The sequence below is a fragment of the Schistocerca americana genome, chromosome 1 (genome assembly GCF_021461395.2).
Source record: "Schistocerca americana isolate TAMUIC-IGC-003095 chromosome 1, iqSchAmer2.1, whole genome shotgun sequence".
NCBI classification, from domain to species: Eukaryota; Metazoa; Arthropoda; class Insecta; order Orthoptera; family Acrididae; genus Schistocerca; species Schistocerca americana.
This window is the reverse complement of record NC_060119.1, coordinates 856,028,840-856,049,527: the sequence shown is the minus strand read 5'-3', so window position 1 is coordinate 856,049,527 and position 20,688 is coordinate 856,028,840. Positions and strand designations below refer to the sequence as shown.

The 20,688-nt window shown below is 42.5% G+C and overlaps 1 protein-coding gene and 1 pseudogene across 1 annotated transcript in view; both read left to right on the top strand.

The window, feature by feature from the left end:
* The window catches only part of LOC124594668 (sodium channel protein Nach-like), a 104,218-nt gene extending 84,981 nt beyond the window's left edge, over positions 1-19,237 (top strand). Inside the window, 2 exon segments of the mRNA XM_047133039.1 lie at positions 9,004-9,194; positions 19,121-19,237. Of these exon segments, the coding sequence (XP_046988995.1) occupies positions 9,004-9,194; positions 19,121-19,237 (308 nt within the window).
* On the top strand, positions 3,358-3,475 carry LOC124558034 (annotated as a pseudogene).
* Positions 19,238-20,688: the final 1,451 nt, after the last annotated feature.

Here is a 20,688-nt window from a genome sequence, read left to right as displayed (position 1 = left end):
ATTAATCCATTTGCTAGCAGCCTAACCGTATTCGCACAAGTGTTCGTATACTGTTGTGCATTCGCAATGAAACATCGTAACGGCGTCTGGCGCATATAGACCGGGTGAAGAAAAAGTGCCATACTTGAAGGTGCGATTCCTCATTCCAATTCAAGACAAAAGTGTATCTAGCAAAACCTAGTCCCGTCAGTAGGTTTAATAGAAGTGCGATTTAGAAAACAAGGCTCTGGTAACGCTGTAACTGCGTGCAGCGTGGCCAAGAACGGGTACCATAAACTCTGGACTGCACATGTCAGATGAGGCGATATACAGACCCGCCGATGTTCGAGTCGCCCTTGCGCCAAATATTTTTTCTTTTTCAGTTACAGTATCAAACTGCATACAATTTACACCTTCACAATGCGGAATCTAGTGCATTTCTTTCTGTTGCAATTACCTTTATCTAAACTCTAGCTGGGTGAGATGGGTGTTACGATTAATCAAGGTTCAAAATGGTTCAAATGGCTCTGAGCACTATGGGACTTAACATCTATGGTCATCAGTCCCCTAGAACGTAGAACTACTTAAACCTAACTAACCTAAGGACAGCACACAACACCCAGTCATCACGAGGCAGAGAAAATCCCTGACCCCGCCGGGAATCGAACCCGGGACCCTGTGCTCGGGAAGCGAGAACGCCACCGCGAGAGATTAATCAAGGAAAACCCCCAGTTGGCAAACGGGGCCAAAATTAGTTGGTTAATGTCGAGTTGCAATTTACAATTTCTTTATTGATTACTTCAACCATTAAAAGTCATTTCTTTATCACTTGATCAGGAACAGATCCAAAAAAAGCTAGTAGGCATGAGTGCCTTTTCAAAACAATTTACTTTACAGTTAACGGCCAAGCCATTTTACTTAAAACCGAGTTTGATAAAACATTTGATAACAAATCAAAATTTTCCAAGTAATGAAATTAAAAAAACTTTACTTTACCGTTAATAGCCAACCCATTTTACTTAAAACAGACTTTGATAAAGTATTTAATAACAAAATTAAAACTTTCCACGTAATGAAACAAAAAAACACCAATTTGCATACAATGTCGCTACCGAACATGTAGGGAGCCAACTTCTTTTAAACTTTGGCACAACAAAATATTAAATTACATGGGCTCGCTAACAGGGAGGCAGAACTAGCATTTTCAAAGGATGCCAAGTAGATTAAAACAATCAAAGATACAGTCATTCACCTTTTACAATAACTAACAATCTTAAAGCCACGTAATTTTAAAAACCCACCAACGAAAGGCAAACTTAACCTTTTTAAACAATGGCCAAAAACAATCAGAGAAAAACACAGCCATTTAACATTTTACAATAACTAACAACTTTAATACCATGTCCTGCCACCAAAATGTCCTGGGATAGAAATAATTAATCTACCGGGTGTAAGGGCGGCCACAATTGTCTCCCGAAGGATGCTGAGGCTAGAAGCGGACTAACAGACCCACAACGCCTCACATTCAGCAGTCACATCCTCACGCGAGGCCAGGGGAGGAGGAGGAATCAAATCAGGAACCATAATCCCTGCCCAAAAATACACTTCCTCCCAGGCAGTATTAATAAGAAGATCACTGTCTATAATTGCACCGGCGACAGGGATAGGAAATCCGAACGCAGGAGGCCACAAGGCAGAAAAGACGCTGATTGCACAAACCAAAATTCTTCAATTAACATCTAAACCTTTAACCAACTTAACTTGCAGTTTATCGGAGAAACAGCAGGTGAACTCCGATGCAAAGGTTCCTCACACCCGACCGTGTACAACTGGGCACAGTCACGCAGCCACGCGCTCTGTCATCGGAGCCCTCGTCTTCTCTGCACCCACGGCGGCGAAATACCACTCCTCCGGTTAGACGAGTTACTAGTCCATCATTCCCGCCCCCAGACCGAAAATTTAAAGACACCCGTTGCCGCTCCCACCAAGTAGTGACTCGGAACCACAGCCGTGGCCCCCGGGTGCTCACAGCAAGAGCTTACAGCCTAGTCCCGTCAACGAGTCCCACTCGTCTCGCACCGCCAGGATAAACCACGAGGCTTCTCGGAACAACAGCCAACTCTCCACCGCCACGCCATCCCGCGGTGTCATCGTACGACATTCTCTAATTCCCGATTTTAAAAACCGACCGACCGACCGACTCGTCACCGCTAGGCAACAAACCGGCCATCCCCCCAAAGATCTTATTCCCTTACACAAGGCTAATAGGAAGCAACGACTCGAAGATCGATAAGACCAGACATGCCGCCAGAGGGGAATCGCAACAGAATCGTACGCAGCATAACGATAAATATGAAAGAATCAATTAACGATGGAATGGAAGGACTCGGAACAATCTTTACAGCGCGATATATGTTGAGAGCCGACACACGGCTCACTGGGCTACGCGGCTTCGCTCAGGGAATTGATACGAGATTGTGTTGTAGTTGGAATAAAAGGACAGAATTTAAAGCGTAGGAGGCAAAAGATTATATTGAAAATATATTCTAACTATTTACAATACTTGTTTACATTTTGTTATCTGGGGTATATCTGTACATTTTTTTCGAAGTTGCTATTCGAGAGCAACCTACGTATAGTTGACCGTAGACGAGCAGGAATCTTCGAGGTTGATGGCGAAATATTTTAGAGTTTGCGCTTGCACTTTGGTAATTGTGAAACTGTAGGCTAATTTGATTGGAAATTGCAGTCTTTCAAATTGGAATGCTAGTTCAGTAGAGATCAGTGGTATTCTGGGGATAAATAGTGTGTGTCCTTTGTACTTTCCAGTCATAATTTCGCCTTCAATGATGTTCTTCGATGGCTGTTTAATGATCATCCTTGTTCTAGTACATACTTTTGGAGAGTTGAGACTTCTGAGAAGTTTGTTCGGAGATCCAATTTTAAATCTAAGGCAGTGTAATGGAATTTATGGGACTTGCAAAGACTTTAGAAATTCTGTATGGACGTTCACACTTTCCTCAATGTTTACCACCGTGTCGAGCATTTGTGTATTCTCCATTCACCGGGAATTTTCTTTTCAATATTAAAGTTGATATCGTCGACGTCCTATTTTTATTTACTAAAATTGCCGTTTCAAATAGCTAGTCTGGATTGGTATAGTTGTGATAGTTTGGATAAATTTGGTCGATGAGTTCGTTTTCAGGATGGCCATGTTGCAGTAATTACTGCTGGTGTTGACTTGAGGATAACTGGAAGTGTTCGTCGAAAATTTCCTGAGAATATGAGTAGAGCTCCTGCGATCACTTCAGAGCTTTCTCACAAGTTTTGTAATGTTCTGTCCATGGCTTCGAGTGATTTTTTATGTGCATGTGCGTTCGTGACAGCCTTGCCGCAGTGGATACACCGGTTCCCATCAGAACACCGAAGTTAAGCACTGTCGGGCGTGGCTGGCACGTGGATGGGTGACCATCTGGGCCGCCATGCGCTGTTGCCATTTTTCGGGGTGCACTCAGCCTCGTGATGCCAATTGAGGAGCTACTCGACCGAATAGTAGCGGCTCCGGTCAAAGGAAACCATCATAACGACTGGGAGAGTGGTGTGCCGACCACACGCCCCTCCTATCCGCATCCCGTTGGGCCATTGTACCCTGAAGACGGAGTGCTTTTGTGCATTCGTCCCGAAATATACTTTTAGCTTGCTTTAGAACTTCATCCCGTCCAGACGCTCTTGAGATTTTACATACCGGGAATTGTTCTTCGGCTATGTTCAACGGTATTTGTAGAGCGGAATGACAGTTCCTTCTGTAAGTTTGGCTGCGATACCGGATGATGCCAGTACAAGTGCGATGTGATGTTTAGCACGTTATTTCCGCCAGCATTAGATTTGTTAGAAACTTTTTCCCAGTACCGTCTGGTGCGGCCAAGTAAATAATTCCTTCAGTGGTGTTGTCGATCTGGTCCATGATAACGCTGTAAATCTCTTTTTGTCATTGAGAGTGGTTTGTTGTGAGCAATGTATTGAAGCAGTTCGTTGACTTTGTAGTCTTTTTCCTTTGTAATTTCGAAGTTTAGCACACTGATAGCATCTTTTCGCGGTTCTTACATCCCAAGTTGAACTAAGATCTGGTCGTCTATTGCTAAATATTTATCTTCCAGGCGAATGAGTGTTTCATAAAGATGTCATCGTTGAATTCAATGGTCAGTTCAGGATCAACTTAACGGATCTGGTGCAGTATGTCATCACTCATACCCTCTCTGAAGGAGTCCCAAAGCTATTTTGTATTCGATGGTTTACATGTTGTTAGAATTATGGCGAACAAGTTTCTCAGTGGTCAGCTAAACCTGTGATGAGGCTTCTTGTAGTGTTAATCCCCAGCGGTTCTGGTTTTGCAGTAGTCGTAAGCATTGGAATGCTTCTCTGTACATCTGGCAGAGGTAACCGTCAACAGTCTTGAAATCTGTGAAACTTGTTGGTCTCCATATTTCGTGTAGCAACATCCGGCCATAGAAACATTCGGCGTTTTTCGGATGCACGGTGTATACTAGCCCTAGTGCATCAGTTCTCGTGATTCCTGGATGATCTTCCATTGTGATTCCTTGTTTTTGTCTTTGAAAGATTTTCTTGCTGTGTTCCATGTACAATAGGTAGCGGCTTCGAAATATAGTAATGTTTTCGCGAATAGATCCGTTCAGTACAGTTGGTAAAATGCTGTTACTTTTGTGTTCTGATGTGGTTCTCTCACAATTTTTCAGGCGGTGTCTTTTGTTAAGTAAACTCTCTGTGCATTCTCCAAATGTAATGCTAGATGTTACACGGTTGGTTCGCGTTCGTGTATGGAAAAACCGAAAATCCGCCATGTTGCTGTATCTTCCCATTTGGTTATGTTCACATACTTACTGACATATTTGGTGGATTTCACTGATTTGCAGTATTCTACGTTTATGTGTGCTCGGAACATTTTGGAAAGTAGTGTGTTATATGGTACTACCCATTCATTCTCTATTTCCAATTCGTCGCTGCCTCGTATTCATATTTTTGCTATGAAGTCACCGCTTTGGGATAGCCATCAACTCCGGTTTGTGTGTTGTCCAACTATGGTTTTGGATATTCTTTTGTACATTTTTCATCACTCATACATGGTGAATTAGATTTAATGGCCTGCATGGTCCGTGACTCACGTTTTTCACTACTACGTCGTACAGTTCCGCATCTTCTTGTGGGTTGAAAAACTCAGTTTAGGTGAGTTTGTCGATATCCGTGGGATGAATTCTGTAATACGGGCATATGAGATAGAGTGAGTGAGGCAGTCATCGGTTTTTTTTTTTTTTTTTTTTTTGCCATTCTATTGTGTACATGCAGCATCTAACAGTGCCAAATATGCGGTATTTTGACTTCAATAAACCTGATTTGCTTTTGTCGGAGAACTCGGGCTAATATGTCGTGTCGATGCTTGGGGACAACTAAGATACGGATCTTAGTTGTTCTTTGATTTCTGGCCACGACAAGTTGCATGTAAATATTATGAACAGGTCACGTCGCCATTTTTTCTTATGTAGATCATGGCATCTTGAGTGCATTCGTGCCTGTCTCTCCGTCTTCTTACGTATGAGGAGGGTAAGATTTTTTTAACGTTATCATTTGACAGGCACTGTTTCGTCTCTCAAAGCTGCACGACCGTTCGTTGTATTTATTTCGCCTGTTTCGGTCAGTCATTGCCTAACACTTTCATTGAAACTCTTAACTGTCTCAATAACGCAAGAAATGTTGTCTAATGTCCTGCACAAGGATATAAAATGTTCGTTCAAAGACCTCTTTTACAGCTACCATGAGCTGCATGTAAACATATTGAATTGTCAGACCGGCATTTTGACACACAACTCGTCATCAGAGGCATCTGACCCAGAGGATAACCAAATACATATATACATATCAATAAATCTATTTGCTTTTCTTATGTATCTAAATTTAACTAAACTCCACCCGAACAGGCCTTGCAAGGCCCAATGGATTCCGACCGGCCGCCGTGTCATCCTCAGACCACAGGCGTCACTGGATGCGGATATGGAGGGGCATGTGGTCAGCACACCGCTCTCCCGGCAGTAAGCCAGTAAGTCAGTTTACGAGACCGGAGCCCTTACTTCTCAATCAAGTAGCTCCTCAGTTTGCTTCACAAGGGCTGAGTGCACCCGCTTGCCAACAGCGCTCGGCAGACAGGATGGTCTCCCATCAAAGTGCAAGCCTAGCCCACAGCGCTTAACTTCGGTGATCTGACGGGAACCGGTGTTACCATTGCGGCAAGGCTGTTGGCTTTCTTGTGTATCAGATTATATATATACTACACTCCTGGAAATGGAAAAAAGAACACATTGACACCGGTGTGTCAGACCCACCATACTTGCTCCGGACACTGCGAGAGGGCTGTACAAGCAATGATCACACGCACGGCACAGCGGACACACCAGGAACCGCGGTGTTGGCCGTCGAATGGCGCTAGCTGCGCAGCATTTGTGCACCGCCGCCGTCAGTGTCAGCCAGTTTGCCGTGGCATACGGAGCCCCATCGCAGTCTTTAACACTGGTACCATGCCGCGACAGCGTGGACGTGAACCGTATGTGCAGTTGACGGACTTTGAGCGAGGGCGTGTAGTGGGCATGCGGGAGGCCGGGTGGACGTACCGCCGAATTGCTCAACACGTGGGGCGTGAGGTCTCCACAGTACATCGATGTTGTCGCCAGTGGTCGGCGGAAGGTGCACGTGCCCGTCGACCTGGGACCGGACCGCAGCGACGCACGGATGCAAGCCAAGACCGTAGGATCCTACGCAGTGCCGTAGGGGACCGCACCGCCACTTCCCAGCAAATTAGGGACACTGTTGCACCTGGGGTATAGGCGAGGACCATTCGCAACCGTCTCCATGAAGCTGGGCTACGGTCCCGCACACCGTTAGGCCGTCTTCTGCTCACGCCCCAACATCGTGCAGCCCGCCTCCAGTGGTGTCGCGACAGGCGTGAATGGAGGGACGAATGGAGACGTGTCGTCTTCAGCGATGAGAGTCGCTTCTGCCTTGGTGCCAATGATGGACGTATGCGTGTTTGGCGCCGTGCAGGTGAGCGCCACAATCAGGACTGCATACGACCGAGGCACACAGGGCCAACACCCGGCATCATGGTGTGGGGAGCGATCTCCTACACTGGCCGTACACCACTGGTGATCGTCGAGGGGACACTGAATAATGCACGGTACATCCAAACCGTCATCGAACCCATCGTTCTACCATTCCTAGACCGGCAAGGGAACTTGCTGTTCCAACAGGACAATGCACGTCCGCATGTATCCCGTGCCACCCAACGTGCTCTAGAAGGTGTAAGTCAACTACCCTGGCCAGCAAGATCTCCGGATCTGTCCCCCATTGAGCATGTTTGGGACTGGATGAAGCGTCGTCTCACGCGGTCTGCACGTCCAGCACGAACGCTGGTCCAACTGAGGCGCCAGGTGGAAATGGCATGGCAAGCCGTTCCACAGGACTACATCCAGCATCTCTACGATCGTCTCCATGGGAGAATAGCAGCCTGCATTGCTGCGAAAGGTGGATATACACTGTACTAGTGCCGACATTGTGCATGCTCTGTTGCCTGTGTCTATGTGCCTGTGGTTCTGTCAGTGTGATCATGTGATGTATCTGACCCCAGGAATGTGTCAATAAAGTTTCCCCTTCCTGGGACAATGAATTCACGGTGTTCTTATTTCAATTTCCAGGAGTGTATTTTACAGGTAATTCATGGTGTACGGCAAGATGTATTTTGATAAATATTACAAGCTGTGGAGCACGCAGCGTAAATGAAATAATAATAATATAAAGAGAGATCAAAAAGTTTCTGTTTGAGGGCGCTGATGGTGCGTATACGCAATGTAGCACGACTTCTATTTGGACGTATAAGCACCGACATGTAGGCAAGGGATTAGCGTGACGGTAGTGCCTTGCCGATGGGCATGCTGTAGATGCAAAACGTGAACTATGCCAACGTTATCACTAAACGCGTCGAAACAGGACCGACATGTTATTCTTCTCTTGGCTGCTGAAGGACCAACACCGGTAGGCATCCATTGGAGAATGAAGAATGTGTATGGGGCAGCACGTCTGTCGAGTGGTGCGAGAAGGGTTGCTGCTGTTTCATGATAAAGCACGTTCCCAAATCGCAAATGCCGTAACGCAGAAGTTACGCCAACTCAAGTGGGACTTGAGGACATGTCCTATAGTCCCGGTCTCTCACTGTGTGATTATCGCGCTTTCGGTCTCTTAACAAAGGCTTCGAAGGGTCGACGAATCCTATCGGACGAGGATGTACAACAGCAGGGCACGGTGTTTTAACAAAAGGGTATCTTCAATCTGGCGAGTTGGTAGGACGATTACCTCAGCGCTCATAGCTATTTTGCCTGATAGGCATACCGATTCTGGACTGTACAGCATTCGAACGGAAACTTTTTGATCGTCCCTTATGATGATATTTCTGTATGACATTTAAGGTACTTTTTCTTTCGTCCTTTTTTTTTTTTTTTTTTTTTTTTTTTTTTTTTTTTTTTTTTTGAGAGGCTGTTTAAATAGAGCTTTTAGAGGAAGAAGAACACAGCTGTCAGGTCTGTTCTGTTTTGTGTGACATTACTAAGCACAGCCAGAACAAAAGCTTACACCACTCCCGTATGCCGGTAGTCTACATTCCTGCTAGTGTTATTCTATTAAGTGCAGCAAATGGCTGGAGAAGGTCACTATCCAGTGACAAAGACGGCTACTCTATTAGGGAGTGTAAATAACAAAAAAAAAGATACGTCACCTCAAAAAGGGTTATCTATTGTTCATCATTCAGATGATATTCCACAATATGATGGTGTGCTGACAAAATTTAGCGTATGAACTAAGGTCAATTCTCTGTATGAAGCTGAGTGCTTACACACGTCGGTATTAAATTAAGTTTGCCTCTGTGTACGCCAATACTGAAATTTCTAATTCCATCACCTTTTATTGCAGGTAACTTTGGTGGACTTTGTGGGCTCTTCGTAGGCTTCAGCCTCATCAGCATAGTTGAATTTTTCTATTTCTTTACTATACGTCTTTTCTACATCATTCAAGAAGAGAACTGCAAACGTTCAGCTCAAAATGGAAACCAAACATATGACAGAAACATGCTGAGCCGGAATTACAGTTTAGCTGGTCAAGATGTAAGAAAACAGTTATACTGGAGAGAAATGGTACCTTCTAATGTACAGATATACTAAAGATAAAAGTATGGAGTACTTCTACGCAGCATAGCTTACTGAAATTTATAACATGTCAACGTCTAATTAAGAAACATGGATGTTCCATATGCCACCAGCACTCTTATAACATGGAGTCTTCATCTCCACCTCTTCCTCTTGTTTTCTTCGTAGTAGGCTCATATTGTTTGTAATTTATTGCATTCTCTCTTAGACTTTCAATAAGGGGCAATCAAGTCTACATCTACATCTACATCCATACTCCGCAAGCAACCTGACGGTGTGTGGCTGAGGGTACCCTGAGTACCTCTACCGGTTCTCCCTTCTATTCCAGTCTCGTATTGTTCGTGGAAAGAAGGATTGTCGGTATGCCTCTGTGTGGGCTCTAATCTCTCTGATTTTATCCTCATGGTCTCTTCGCGAGATATACGTAGGAGGGAGCGATATACTGCTTCACTCTTCGGTGAAGGTATGTTCTGGAAAATTTAACAAAAGCCCGTACCGAGCTACTGAGCTTCTCTCCTGCAGAGTCTTCCACTGGAGTTTATCTATCATCTCTGTAACGCTTTCGCGATTACTAAATGATCCTGTAACGATGCGCGCTGCTCTCCGTTGGATCTTCTCTATCTCTTCTGTCAACCCTATCTGGTACGGATCCCACACTGCTGAGCAGTATTCAAGCAGTGGGCGAACAAGCGTACTGTATCCTACTTCCTTTGTTTTCGGATTGCGTTTCCTTAGGATTCTTCCAATGAATCTCAGTCTGGCATCTGCTTTACCGACGATCAACATTATATGATCATTCCATTTTAAATCACTCCTAATGCGTACTCCCAGATGATGTATGGAATTAACTGCCTCCAGTTGCTGACCTGCTATTTTGTAGCTACATGATAAGGGATCTATCTTTCTATGTATTCGCAGCACATTACACTTGTCTACATTGAGATTCAATTGCCATTCCCTGCACCATGCGTCAGTTCGCTGTAGATCCTCCTGCATTTCAGTACAATTTTCCATTGTTACAACCTCTCGATACACCGCAGCATCATATGCAAAAAGCCTCAGTGAACTTCCGATGTCATCCACAAGGTCATTTATGTATATTGTGAATAGCAACGGTCCTATGACACTCCCCTGCGGCACACCTAATTTACTCTTACTTCGGAAGACTTCTCTCCATTGAGAATAACATGCTGCGTTCTGTTATCTAGAAACTCTTCAATCCAATCACACAATTGGTCTGATAGTCCATATGCTCTTACTTTGTCCATTAAACGACTGTGGGGAACTGTATCGAACGCCTTGCGGAAGTCAAGAAACACGGCATCTACCTGTGAACCCGTGTCTATGGTCCTCTGAGTCTCGTGGACGAATAGCGCGAGCCGGGTCTCACACGATCGTCTTTTTCGAAACCCATGCTGATTCCTACAGAGTAGATTTCTAGTCTCCAGAAAAGTCATTATACTCGAACATAATACGTGTTCCAAAATTCTATAACTGATCGACGTTAGAGATATAGGTCTATAGTTCTGCTCATCTGTTCGACGTCCCTTCTTGAAAACGTGGATGACCTGTGCCCTTTTCCAATCCTTTGGAACGCTACGCTCTTCTAGAGACCTACGGTACACCGCTTCAAGAAGGGGGGCAAGTTCCTTCGCGTACTCTGTGTAAAATCGAACTGGTATCGTATCAGGTCCAGCGGCCTTTCCTCTATTGAGCGATTTTAATTGTTTCTCTATCCCGCTGTCGTCTATTTCGATATCTACCATTTTGTCATCTGTACGACAATCTAGAGAAGGAACCACAGTGCAGTCTTCCTCTGTGAAACAGCTTTGGAAAAAGGCATTTAGTATTTCGGCCTTTAGTCTGTCATCCTCTGTTTCAGTACCATTTTGGTCACAGAGTGTCTGGACATTTTGTTTTGATCCACCTACTGCTTTGACATAAGACCAAAATTTCTTAGCATTTTCTGCCAAGTCAGCACATAGAACTTTACTTTCGAATTCTTTGAACGCCTCTCGCATAGCCCTCCTCACACTACATTTCGCTTCGCGTAATTTTTGTTTCTTTGCAAGGCTTTGGCTAATGTTTATGTTTGCTGTGAAGTTCCCTTTGCTTCCGCAGCAGTCCCATCTCTTACGATCTTGCTTGGCACATACTCATCTAACGCATATTGTACGATGGTTTTGAACTTTGTCCACTGATCCTCAACACTATCTGTACTTGAGACAAAACTTTTGTGTTGAGCCGTCAGGTATTCTGTAATCTGAGTTTTGGCACTTTTGCTAAACAGAAAAATCTTCCTACCTTTTTTAATATTTCTATTTACGGCTGAAATCATCGATGCAGTAACCGCTTTATGATCACTGATTCCCTGTTCTGCGTTAACTGTTTCAAATAGTTCGGGTCTGTTTGTCACCAAAAGGTCCAATACGTTATCGCCACGAGTCGGTTCTCTGTTTAACTGCTCAAGGTAGTTTTCAGATAAAGCACTTAAAAAAAATTCACTGGATTCTTTGTCCCTGCCACCCGTTATGAACGGTTGAGTCTCCCAGTCTATATCCGGCAAATTAAAATCTCCACTCAGAACTATAACACGGTGGGGAAATCTACTCGAAATATTTTCCAAATTATCCTTCAGGTGCTCAGCCACAACAGCTGCTGAGCCAGGGGCCTATAGAGACATCCAATTACCATGTCTGAGCCTGCTTTAACCGTGACCTTCACCCAAATTATTTCACATTTCGGATCTCCGTCAATTTCCTACGATACTATTGCACTTCTTATCGCTATAAACACGCCTCCCCCTTCACTGTCCAGCCTGTCTCTGCGGTATACATTCCAATCTGAGTTTAGGATTTCGTTACTGTTTACTTCTGGTTTCAGCCAACTTTCTGTCCCTAATACTATATGGGCGTTGTGACCGTTTATTAATGAGAGCAGTTCTGGGGCCTTTCTATAGACGCTCGTGCAGTTTACTATTAGCACATTAATATTGTTATTCCCTGTTGCATTTTGCCTACTCCTACCTTGCCGCGTCTCAGGAGGCGTCTTGTCGGGCTTAGGGAGGGAATTCTCTAACCTAAAAAAACTCCATGTGCACTCCACACGTACTTCGCTACCTTTGTAGCCGCTTCCGGCGTGTAGTGCACGCCTGACCTATTCAGGGGGACCCTATATTTCTCCACCCGATAGCGGAGGTCGAGAAATTTGTACCCCAGATCCCTGCAGAATCGTCTGAGGCTCTGGTTTAAGCCTTCCACTCGACTCCAAACCAGAGGACCGCGATCGGTTCTGGGAACGATACTACAAATAGTTAGCTCTGATTCCACCCCGCGAGCGAGGCTTTCCGCCTTCACCAATTCCGCCAACCGCCTGTACGAACTGAGGATGACCTCTGAACCCAGACGGCAGGAGTCATTGGTGCCGACATGAGCAACAATTTGCAGTCGGGTGCAAAAATAATCGCCTTAACTGTTAATACATTGGTCCCAGTATGAGACGAGACGGTCAATGCCTTCATGGAAAAATATCTGCGGCTGCCTACAGCACCGTGAGTATACCCAGGGGTGCACCTCTTCCTTCGAAGCGGATCGACGGCCACGGTTGTCTTTCTTCAAGACTCCAAAAATGCGAAAATCGAATGTGGAGATATCGGAACTATATGGAGAATGTGTAAGGGCTTCCCAGCGAAACTTCCACAGCGTACTCTGGCCGACATGTTCCCATGATTGTTAGCTGAGATACCGTTATACATCCTCGATATTGTCCCGAAATCTCTCCATGCGTTTTTGGCCCCCTGAGAAGAAAAAAGACGATCGTGGCTGTCACTTCGCTTCAGACGAATATTTCAATGCCTGGGTACAATCAAGGTTCCGCAGGCAACAACAAAAATTTTTCATGAAGGCGTTATCCTCTTGTCTCACAGTGGCGAAAGTGTATTAACAGTTACCACAATCACTTTTTAAATAAATAACTGTTGACTTACTTTTTTCCACCTGCCTTGTTTTAATTTGACTGCCACTTATACATGATTTAGCTTATGCAGTTGATTCCTTTAATTTCGAATTCATCTCTTTGTTTATTAATTTGCCAATGTCACAGTTCAACATTGACCACCATGTCTGATAATGCTGCCTTTTATCTTACTTACGCGGTTATCCGTACAAATCCATCTTCTTCAGTCCATGTATTCATACCCAGATAGTCCTATCGTATTCTTGTCCTCTCTGATCCCGCCAGTCCATCTCAACTGTTGTCTTTCGCCGGCCGCGGTGGTCTCGCGGTTCTAGGCGCTCAGTCCGGAACCGCGCGACTGCAACGGTTGCAGGTTCGAATCCTGCCTCAGGCATGGATGTGTGTGATGTCCTTAGGTTAGTTAGGTTTAAGTAGTTCTAAGTTCTAGGGGACTGATGACCACAGATGTTAAGTCCCATAGTGCTCAGAGCCATTTGAACCATTTTTGTTGTCTTTCCCTCGGTCTGTTGCCTCTGATGTCTTCTTCCGCCAAGTGCCTAGTGATCTGGCCTTAGCGACACATTACATGCCCTCACCAATTAAGTCTCCTTTCTGTAATCACAGCCACAATATCCAGAAATTTGTACAGCCCCTACAATCCGCAGATTTTCCATTTTCTCCCATCATCGCCATCCGTCTCTGATCCAAAATTCTGCCTCAGAACAGCAGTTGCAAATGTCATATGTTTTCCTTCTATTTTTTGTGTCTTAGTCAAGTCCCTACTCTATACAGTACGACAGGCTGAATTATTGCAATGTAGATCCTGATCTTCATGGATCTCAAAAACCAGGGCTTCAGCAGCTTTCTGTGTGCAAATCTTGGCCTGTTTCCCGCTTGGATTCTTGCCATTATTTCCTGATCTATCTCATTTCTATCACTGGGTACCGTACTGTCGCAACATAGTTGAACTCTCTTATCCTTTCAAACATTTTATCATCCACATCTAAAGGACTGTCATTCTTCTCTCTGGTCATTGCAAGGTATTTTGTCTTACCCATATTCATCTTCAAGCTTGCTCTCATTGCATCTTTCATTAACACTCTTGTCATCCAAACCAGATCTTGCTGATTCTGTGCTATTATTAATCACTCTCATTTAAGTTAATATCACATATAAAATGCCATAAAATGATTTTGTACATTCTTAAATCTCTATTGATTCTTTATTATTCTTAAGTGGAATGCACAATAACAGCAACATAATTGATCTCACTGTGTTTTTAGAATACTGATTTTATAAACTTATTTGACAGTATTGTGTGAGGATAACAATGACCTCCTCCAATGATTCTCATTTAAAATCACCAGATACATCTGTAGCACTTTCATAAATAACTGCTGTAGACCTAATAGCACAACTCTGAATTCCTTCAGGCTCTTCTTTGGGTAGGGAAGTGTGCATACAGGTTGGCAGAAAGATGAAGAAAGAGACAGAAGAGAAGGGTAAAGACATCTGCAAGTTTGAAACATAAGAAGGCTAACCAGATATAGAATTAATTTTTGTCTTTATGAAAGCATCTGAGTCACATGAGACATACTGCATTGTAAATCTTATAAATTAAATTGTTGACAGTTGATTTTGTACATTCTTAAATCTCTGTTGTATCTTTATGACTCTTAAGTGGAATGCCCAATAACAGCAACACAATTGATCCCACTGCATATTTAGAATACTGATTTTCTAAACTCGTTCAACAGTGTTATGTGAGGATAACAATGACCTCCTCCAATGATTCTCATTTAAAGTCACCAGATATGTCCATAGCACAATCACAAAAAGGAACTCTCAAAATCTATCAGAAGAAAAGTTAGAGCTGAATGTTTTGCCAATGTCGAGACAGAACACTGTGTCTTCATAGCCTCAGGGTTGTTATTGATGTTAAATTCCTCTACTCACGTGTTGTCTTGATTGTAAGTGACAATCTAAAACTGTGTGGATACTAGGACAGAAATCTCATAGTATGCATGTAAAAAGTTAATCTGTGAGTTGATTTGTGACATGAGCAGATATCACAATTGGTAGTTCACTGCTGGAAAAACACCGATATCAAGGTCTGTGTCAGTTCCATGCACAATTTTAACTTGCCACATAGATAACACTCAGTCTATACCCTGCTGAGAGTAAAAGAATTTGATATCTTTCTTGGTGCAATTTTGTTTCAGGAAGCACCATCACTATTTAAAAAAAATTGCAGCATTACCAGATGCATCCAGTCACTAAGGAGACTGCAGCAATCAAAATCATAACTGTGTATCCCTCTGGGCACATGAAGTCTAATTATTTAGTACTTCAATATGCTCAACATACTGCAACTGCTGGTGCAAGCTCATACTATATATGTCCCTAAAGTTGTATACAACAGGCACAAATAAATATTTAAGCCCTCAAAATGAAATATGAGAGAGCACAAACATCACATAGCACATAACCATTGGACTAGTAAGCCAGTTAAAAGTGGGAATTCAAGTCTGATCGGTGGTCAAGCTGAACTGATTACACTTGTTTCACCAACCATCCAGTCAGCATCAACACTGCAGGAGATGAGTCATAGTTCATGAATGAATGTAACTGAGTGATTTTTGTTGTTGTTGGTGGTGGTGGGGGGGGGGGGGGGGGGCGGAGGGAGTAGGGGCTGAATAGGTAGGTGCAGTCTGCTGGACCAGCTCAGATGTGCAGGTGTGTGCCACAGTTTTTTCAGGTATTTGTTGTTAGGTTGACCTATTACACTTGAATGCTTGCTTTTTTAACCCCAAGATAATGACTTTTGTGAGATGATGGATTTCCCATGCATCATGTGGTCTTGTGCTCATGTGTGTTTATTTGTGTGCAGAAGAACCTTTATTTAGCAAGTCTCAAGGCTAGTTAAAAGCATTTCAGCTGAATTCTAATGTGGTGGCCTATGTTCCCTTCAAGATGAGTGTACAACTAGTGTCAGTGTTTGTGATGAGTTCTTGATTGTGTAATGCTATGGATGAGTTCTTATGATGTGAAACAGGGAATGTGATATCAAGCACCAGTACAAACAAATTTCTCATGAAGTTCCAAGGTGGTAGCTAAGCTTAGTCTTCTCATGCAATAGTCAGACCTCCATCAAGAGCATCTAATTGTCTCCATGTATTAATCACTGTACATATGTTTCACATTAAACCCAGGGAGTCAGCATGCAACAAGGCAGTCGCCAGATGTATGTTACTACCTCCCATTTTCTTGCTAGCTATATACTGCTGACAATTATTTTTTTACACTCTAAAACTCAGACTGGATTGTCTAGGTTAAGAATCTCTGCAATAGCTTGGCTTATTGACTTCAGTAATGTATGTGGACATGTGTGTGTATATTGGTATCTTTTCAGTATAAAAAACAGAATAATCTTCTTTCTTGATTGAAAATTCTTGTTCACTTGTACTTAAAACGTATTTCCTCATTACACATGTGTAAAGGCTCCAAGCTGTTTTCTTTGTATGAGAGGCAGTTTTGGTTGCTACAAACCACTGAGTATTGCACAGTAGAGTATTTCCAGTTTCATTTGCAGCTTATTCCAAGACATTGCTGATATGTTCAAATTCTTAAAGTTAATAACTGAATAATACTAACAGGAGGACATTTAAACTAAAAACTTAGGACTGTTAATTAAAACAGAAACATTTAGTCAGAGTTCAACATCTGTTGAAGGGAGCCAGTTGATAGCACAGGGAGCAGCATTAATAAAATCACTGAATGATCCTGGGTACTTTCTCAGAGGGCAGTCTCTGACAATATGCTGGATGGTTTGTTCTTGGGCCCCACAATCACAGACTTGAGAGTCATGGAGACCCCACTTGTTCATCAGAGCATTACACCTGGCATGACTATTCTATTGTCTCTACTCACTTCTCTTCAGATCAAATTATGGTAGACTGGTAGATGGATCTGGAAGACCTGGATGTTTTATTTTGTAGCACTCCTGCACCAATCTTCATTAAGGTCAGACTTCTTGTTCTTCCATTATGGCACAGTAGATAGCATGATATCGAGCTGTCTGGAGGAAGGTAATTTAAGACTGTATGAACTGGAAGGTCTTGGGGGTAGTCAGGGTGATGCAGCATCCTCCATTATCAATTGGTTGCTTCTTGGCATTGCAATTTAGGTAGTGGAATGTTATTGATGGTGTGCAACTAAGGGATCAGTGTGGATTTTAGTGTATCTGTAATAATTCTCATTGATTCATTCCGGCTGATGTTTAGTTTCCTTGTATGAGCATTGTGTTAGCATACTGGGCAGAGTATTCAGCAACTGGGTATACTAGTGTCAGAGCTGCAGAGTGGAAGCTTCTGCACCCCAGGTTGTGACAGCCAGTTTTTTTACTATATTATTTCAAACCTTTAGCTCTCGGTTTCTGTTTTCCAGCTGTTTTTTATATGTTAATGACTGATCAGGTGTGACACCAAGGTATTTAAGCTGAAAATTGTGTCTGATACTCTGTTGACAGAAATTCACATTGAGCTTTGGGTTTGCAATTCTGTTGTTTAAGTGGACTGTGTAGAATTCTGCCTTGGCTGCGTTTGTTAACAGTCTCCATGCTTTGTAACATGTGCTGAGAATTTCTAAGTCTGTAGACAATATATTTTCTCCTTCCTCGAGTGTGCTGGTTTGCATGGCTATGGCAAAGTCATCGGCATACCAAAATTTTTTGTCAGTAGTGTTTGGCACGTCCCTGATGTACAGGTTGAAGAGCAAGGGTGCTAGAATGGATACTTGGGTAAGCCCATTTTTTTATGGTAAATGACTTACTTTGTTTTGTCCAGCACTAACCTTGAATTAATGGTTGGTTAACATATGTCTCACAAGTGTCATCAGTTTCTTGTTTGGGGCACACTTTTTAGCATGTCACACAGTATCATTTGTTGTTGCCAAAACAACAAAGGCCACCAAAGTCATTAGTGTTTTCTGGAATCCAGCCTCAATGTAGAATGTCAAGGATGGAAACTGTTCATAGCAGGTGAGCTGGCTTGTGAAAATGGCTTTATATGTTATTAGTCCTTGAATTATGTTAAGGATAAGTTGTTCCAGTAGTTCGCAGCACACACTGAGAAGCACAATTGGCTGGGGTCATCAACTGGCTTTCCGGATTTGAGGATTGCTAGTGTATGTGAAAACTTGAACTGTTGAGTTAATTTTCCAGTCTCAAGTATACCTTTGTAGAACCTCTTCAGCCAAGTTCTTCCATGTACCCCAATATGTTTTATAAATTCGAGGAATACGCCATCCGGTCCTGCTGCTTTCCTGATTTTCAGTGTTTAGATAGCCTAGTTTATATCTCTTTCATTAAAGGGGTCTGATAACATGATGTTAGCATGAAGGTAGCTAGAAGCTTCATTCAGTTCACCCTTCATCTTTTCTTTGATGGTTGAATCTACAGGGACATTCTCAGCTCTTGATTTGATTTGTGATGCTAGTTCTGATAGCAATGGCTTTGGTTGCTGAGTGCAAACATTGGTTGCAGTGACAAGTTTCCTTAACAACATCCATGCCTTCCTACTTGAATGAGTGAAATTTAAACTGGAAGTCAAGTCCACCAATTTCCACTTTCTTGTTTCATTTAGTTCTTCTAGTATTCTTTTGACAGTATCAGGGTTTTCAGTCTGTTGGTATTCTGCATACATGTTTTTTGTTGCATCATCGCAGCAAGGGATGTAGTGTTTCCTGAGTCCTTGTGGAATATTGCTTTTGGCTGCTCCAATGATGACTCCCATAAATTTCTTAGAGTTTTCTATTTTGGGGGCTATCCAACATAAGTTGTTGTCAATCTCCTGAATGTACTGATTCCAGATAGCTCTTCTTGTTAATGGACTTTGTGACAGATATCTCAAATCCTGTACTGATTGTTGTAGGGTGGATCTGGCTCCTTGGGAACCTTTTTAGGACTTTTCTTGTATGACTCAAAGGAAGTGTGTTTCCACCAGCAGAGAGACAGCACAGGTCAGGATTGGTATCAGAATGCCATCTAGCAGTGTTAAAGGTTTTCATTTCTTTGGCTACATAACTAAGATAGGGTTATTCTCCTTCTGCACATTCTATTAGATTCTCTCCATTATCATCACTGTTTTTATAATCCCAGCTTGTGTGATGGCTGTTGAAATCATCTAAGTATATCCATGGCTGAGGCACAGGTAGTAAGACTAGAGTGGACCGCTGGATGTTTGGTGGTTTGTACACTGCAACAACAGTTAAGCCACTCAGCTACACAGTGGTTACTTCAATACCATTAACCTCGTGGCAACCCACTCCCTTAATATCAAGGAGGCTATTTCTTACGTATATGATAGAGCCATGTGATGTAGTGGCAGAAATCCTATCATTTTGTATCCTGTAATCTTACCCTTTGTTATATTATCTTCATTTAGATGGAATTCTTGGTGACCCATGATATCAGTGTTATGATCAATGGCTACTTTTCTCAGGTGATCACATTTGTCTTTTGATAGACCTACATTTACCTATAAAATATGTATACTTTGTCCAAATTCTTAGTCATCTCCCCTAAATCACCTAAGGTAAAATCTGGGACTGCTTCTTTGAACACGTACTATGTGTCTAATGGCCTATATTTCCACACAACTGTAATGTTTCAGTTAAAAAATTGATTTATGTTATAAGCTAAGTAAATATGTTACTTTTATCATTAATATTGAAGTTTGATGCAGTCCACAATTTTTGAAAAAGAGCTAAAGTACCAGTAGTGAAAATGTTTTCACAAAATATTTAGAAGATTTGTCATTCACAGTTACTGGGTTTGAAAAGCATATGTCTTGAGTCAGTATGAATTTTATCTCATGCACTTTGCTTTGAATGTGTTGCACCTTGTAGATATAATTTTGTACTAAAACTTCCAATAGAATGTAAATAATTTGAGAGGGAAGGTAACAAGCACCAAATAGTAGAGGACACGTCTATGGCTACATGCACACACATTTGTGTGTGTGTGTGTGTGTGTGTGTGTGTGTGTGTGTGTGTGTGTGTGTGTGTGTGTGTGTGTGTGTGTGTGCTCTAGCTTTAAAAAGAATTTGCCGGAAAACTGTTACGTTTTGAGTCGTGTTTATGTGCCTGTTGATGCCTTAACACATCTACTACTCAGTGAGTTGTACCTCATAGTGTGTTACATAATGCTTTACTGTGAACATGTTAAGTTTTAAATCTATGCTACTGTTAAATTAAAAATGTATCAGCAGTAAATGTTCTGTGTGGCATAGCAATTTATAAGATAAACATCTGGTATTTTTTAGTCCTTAGACTAATTTATTGTGTTATCTTCAATAGTAAATTAGAAAATGAAAGAAACATGCTGTTAAATTATGCAGATCAGTTATTAAATTACTACAAAGTTTCTGAATAAAAAGATGTATATATTCTTTTCATTGTCATTCTGTAATGACATGCTTCATTGTTCTGATACACATGA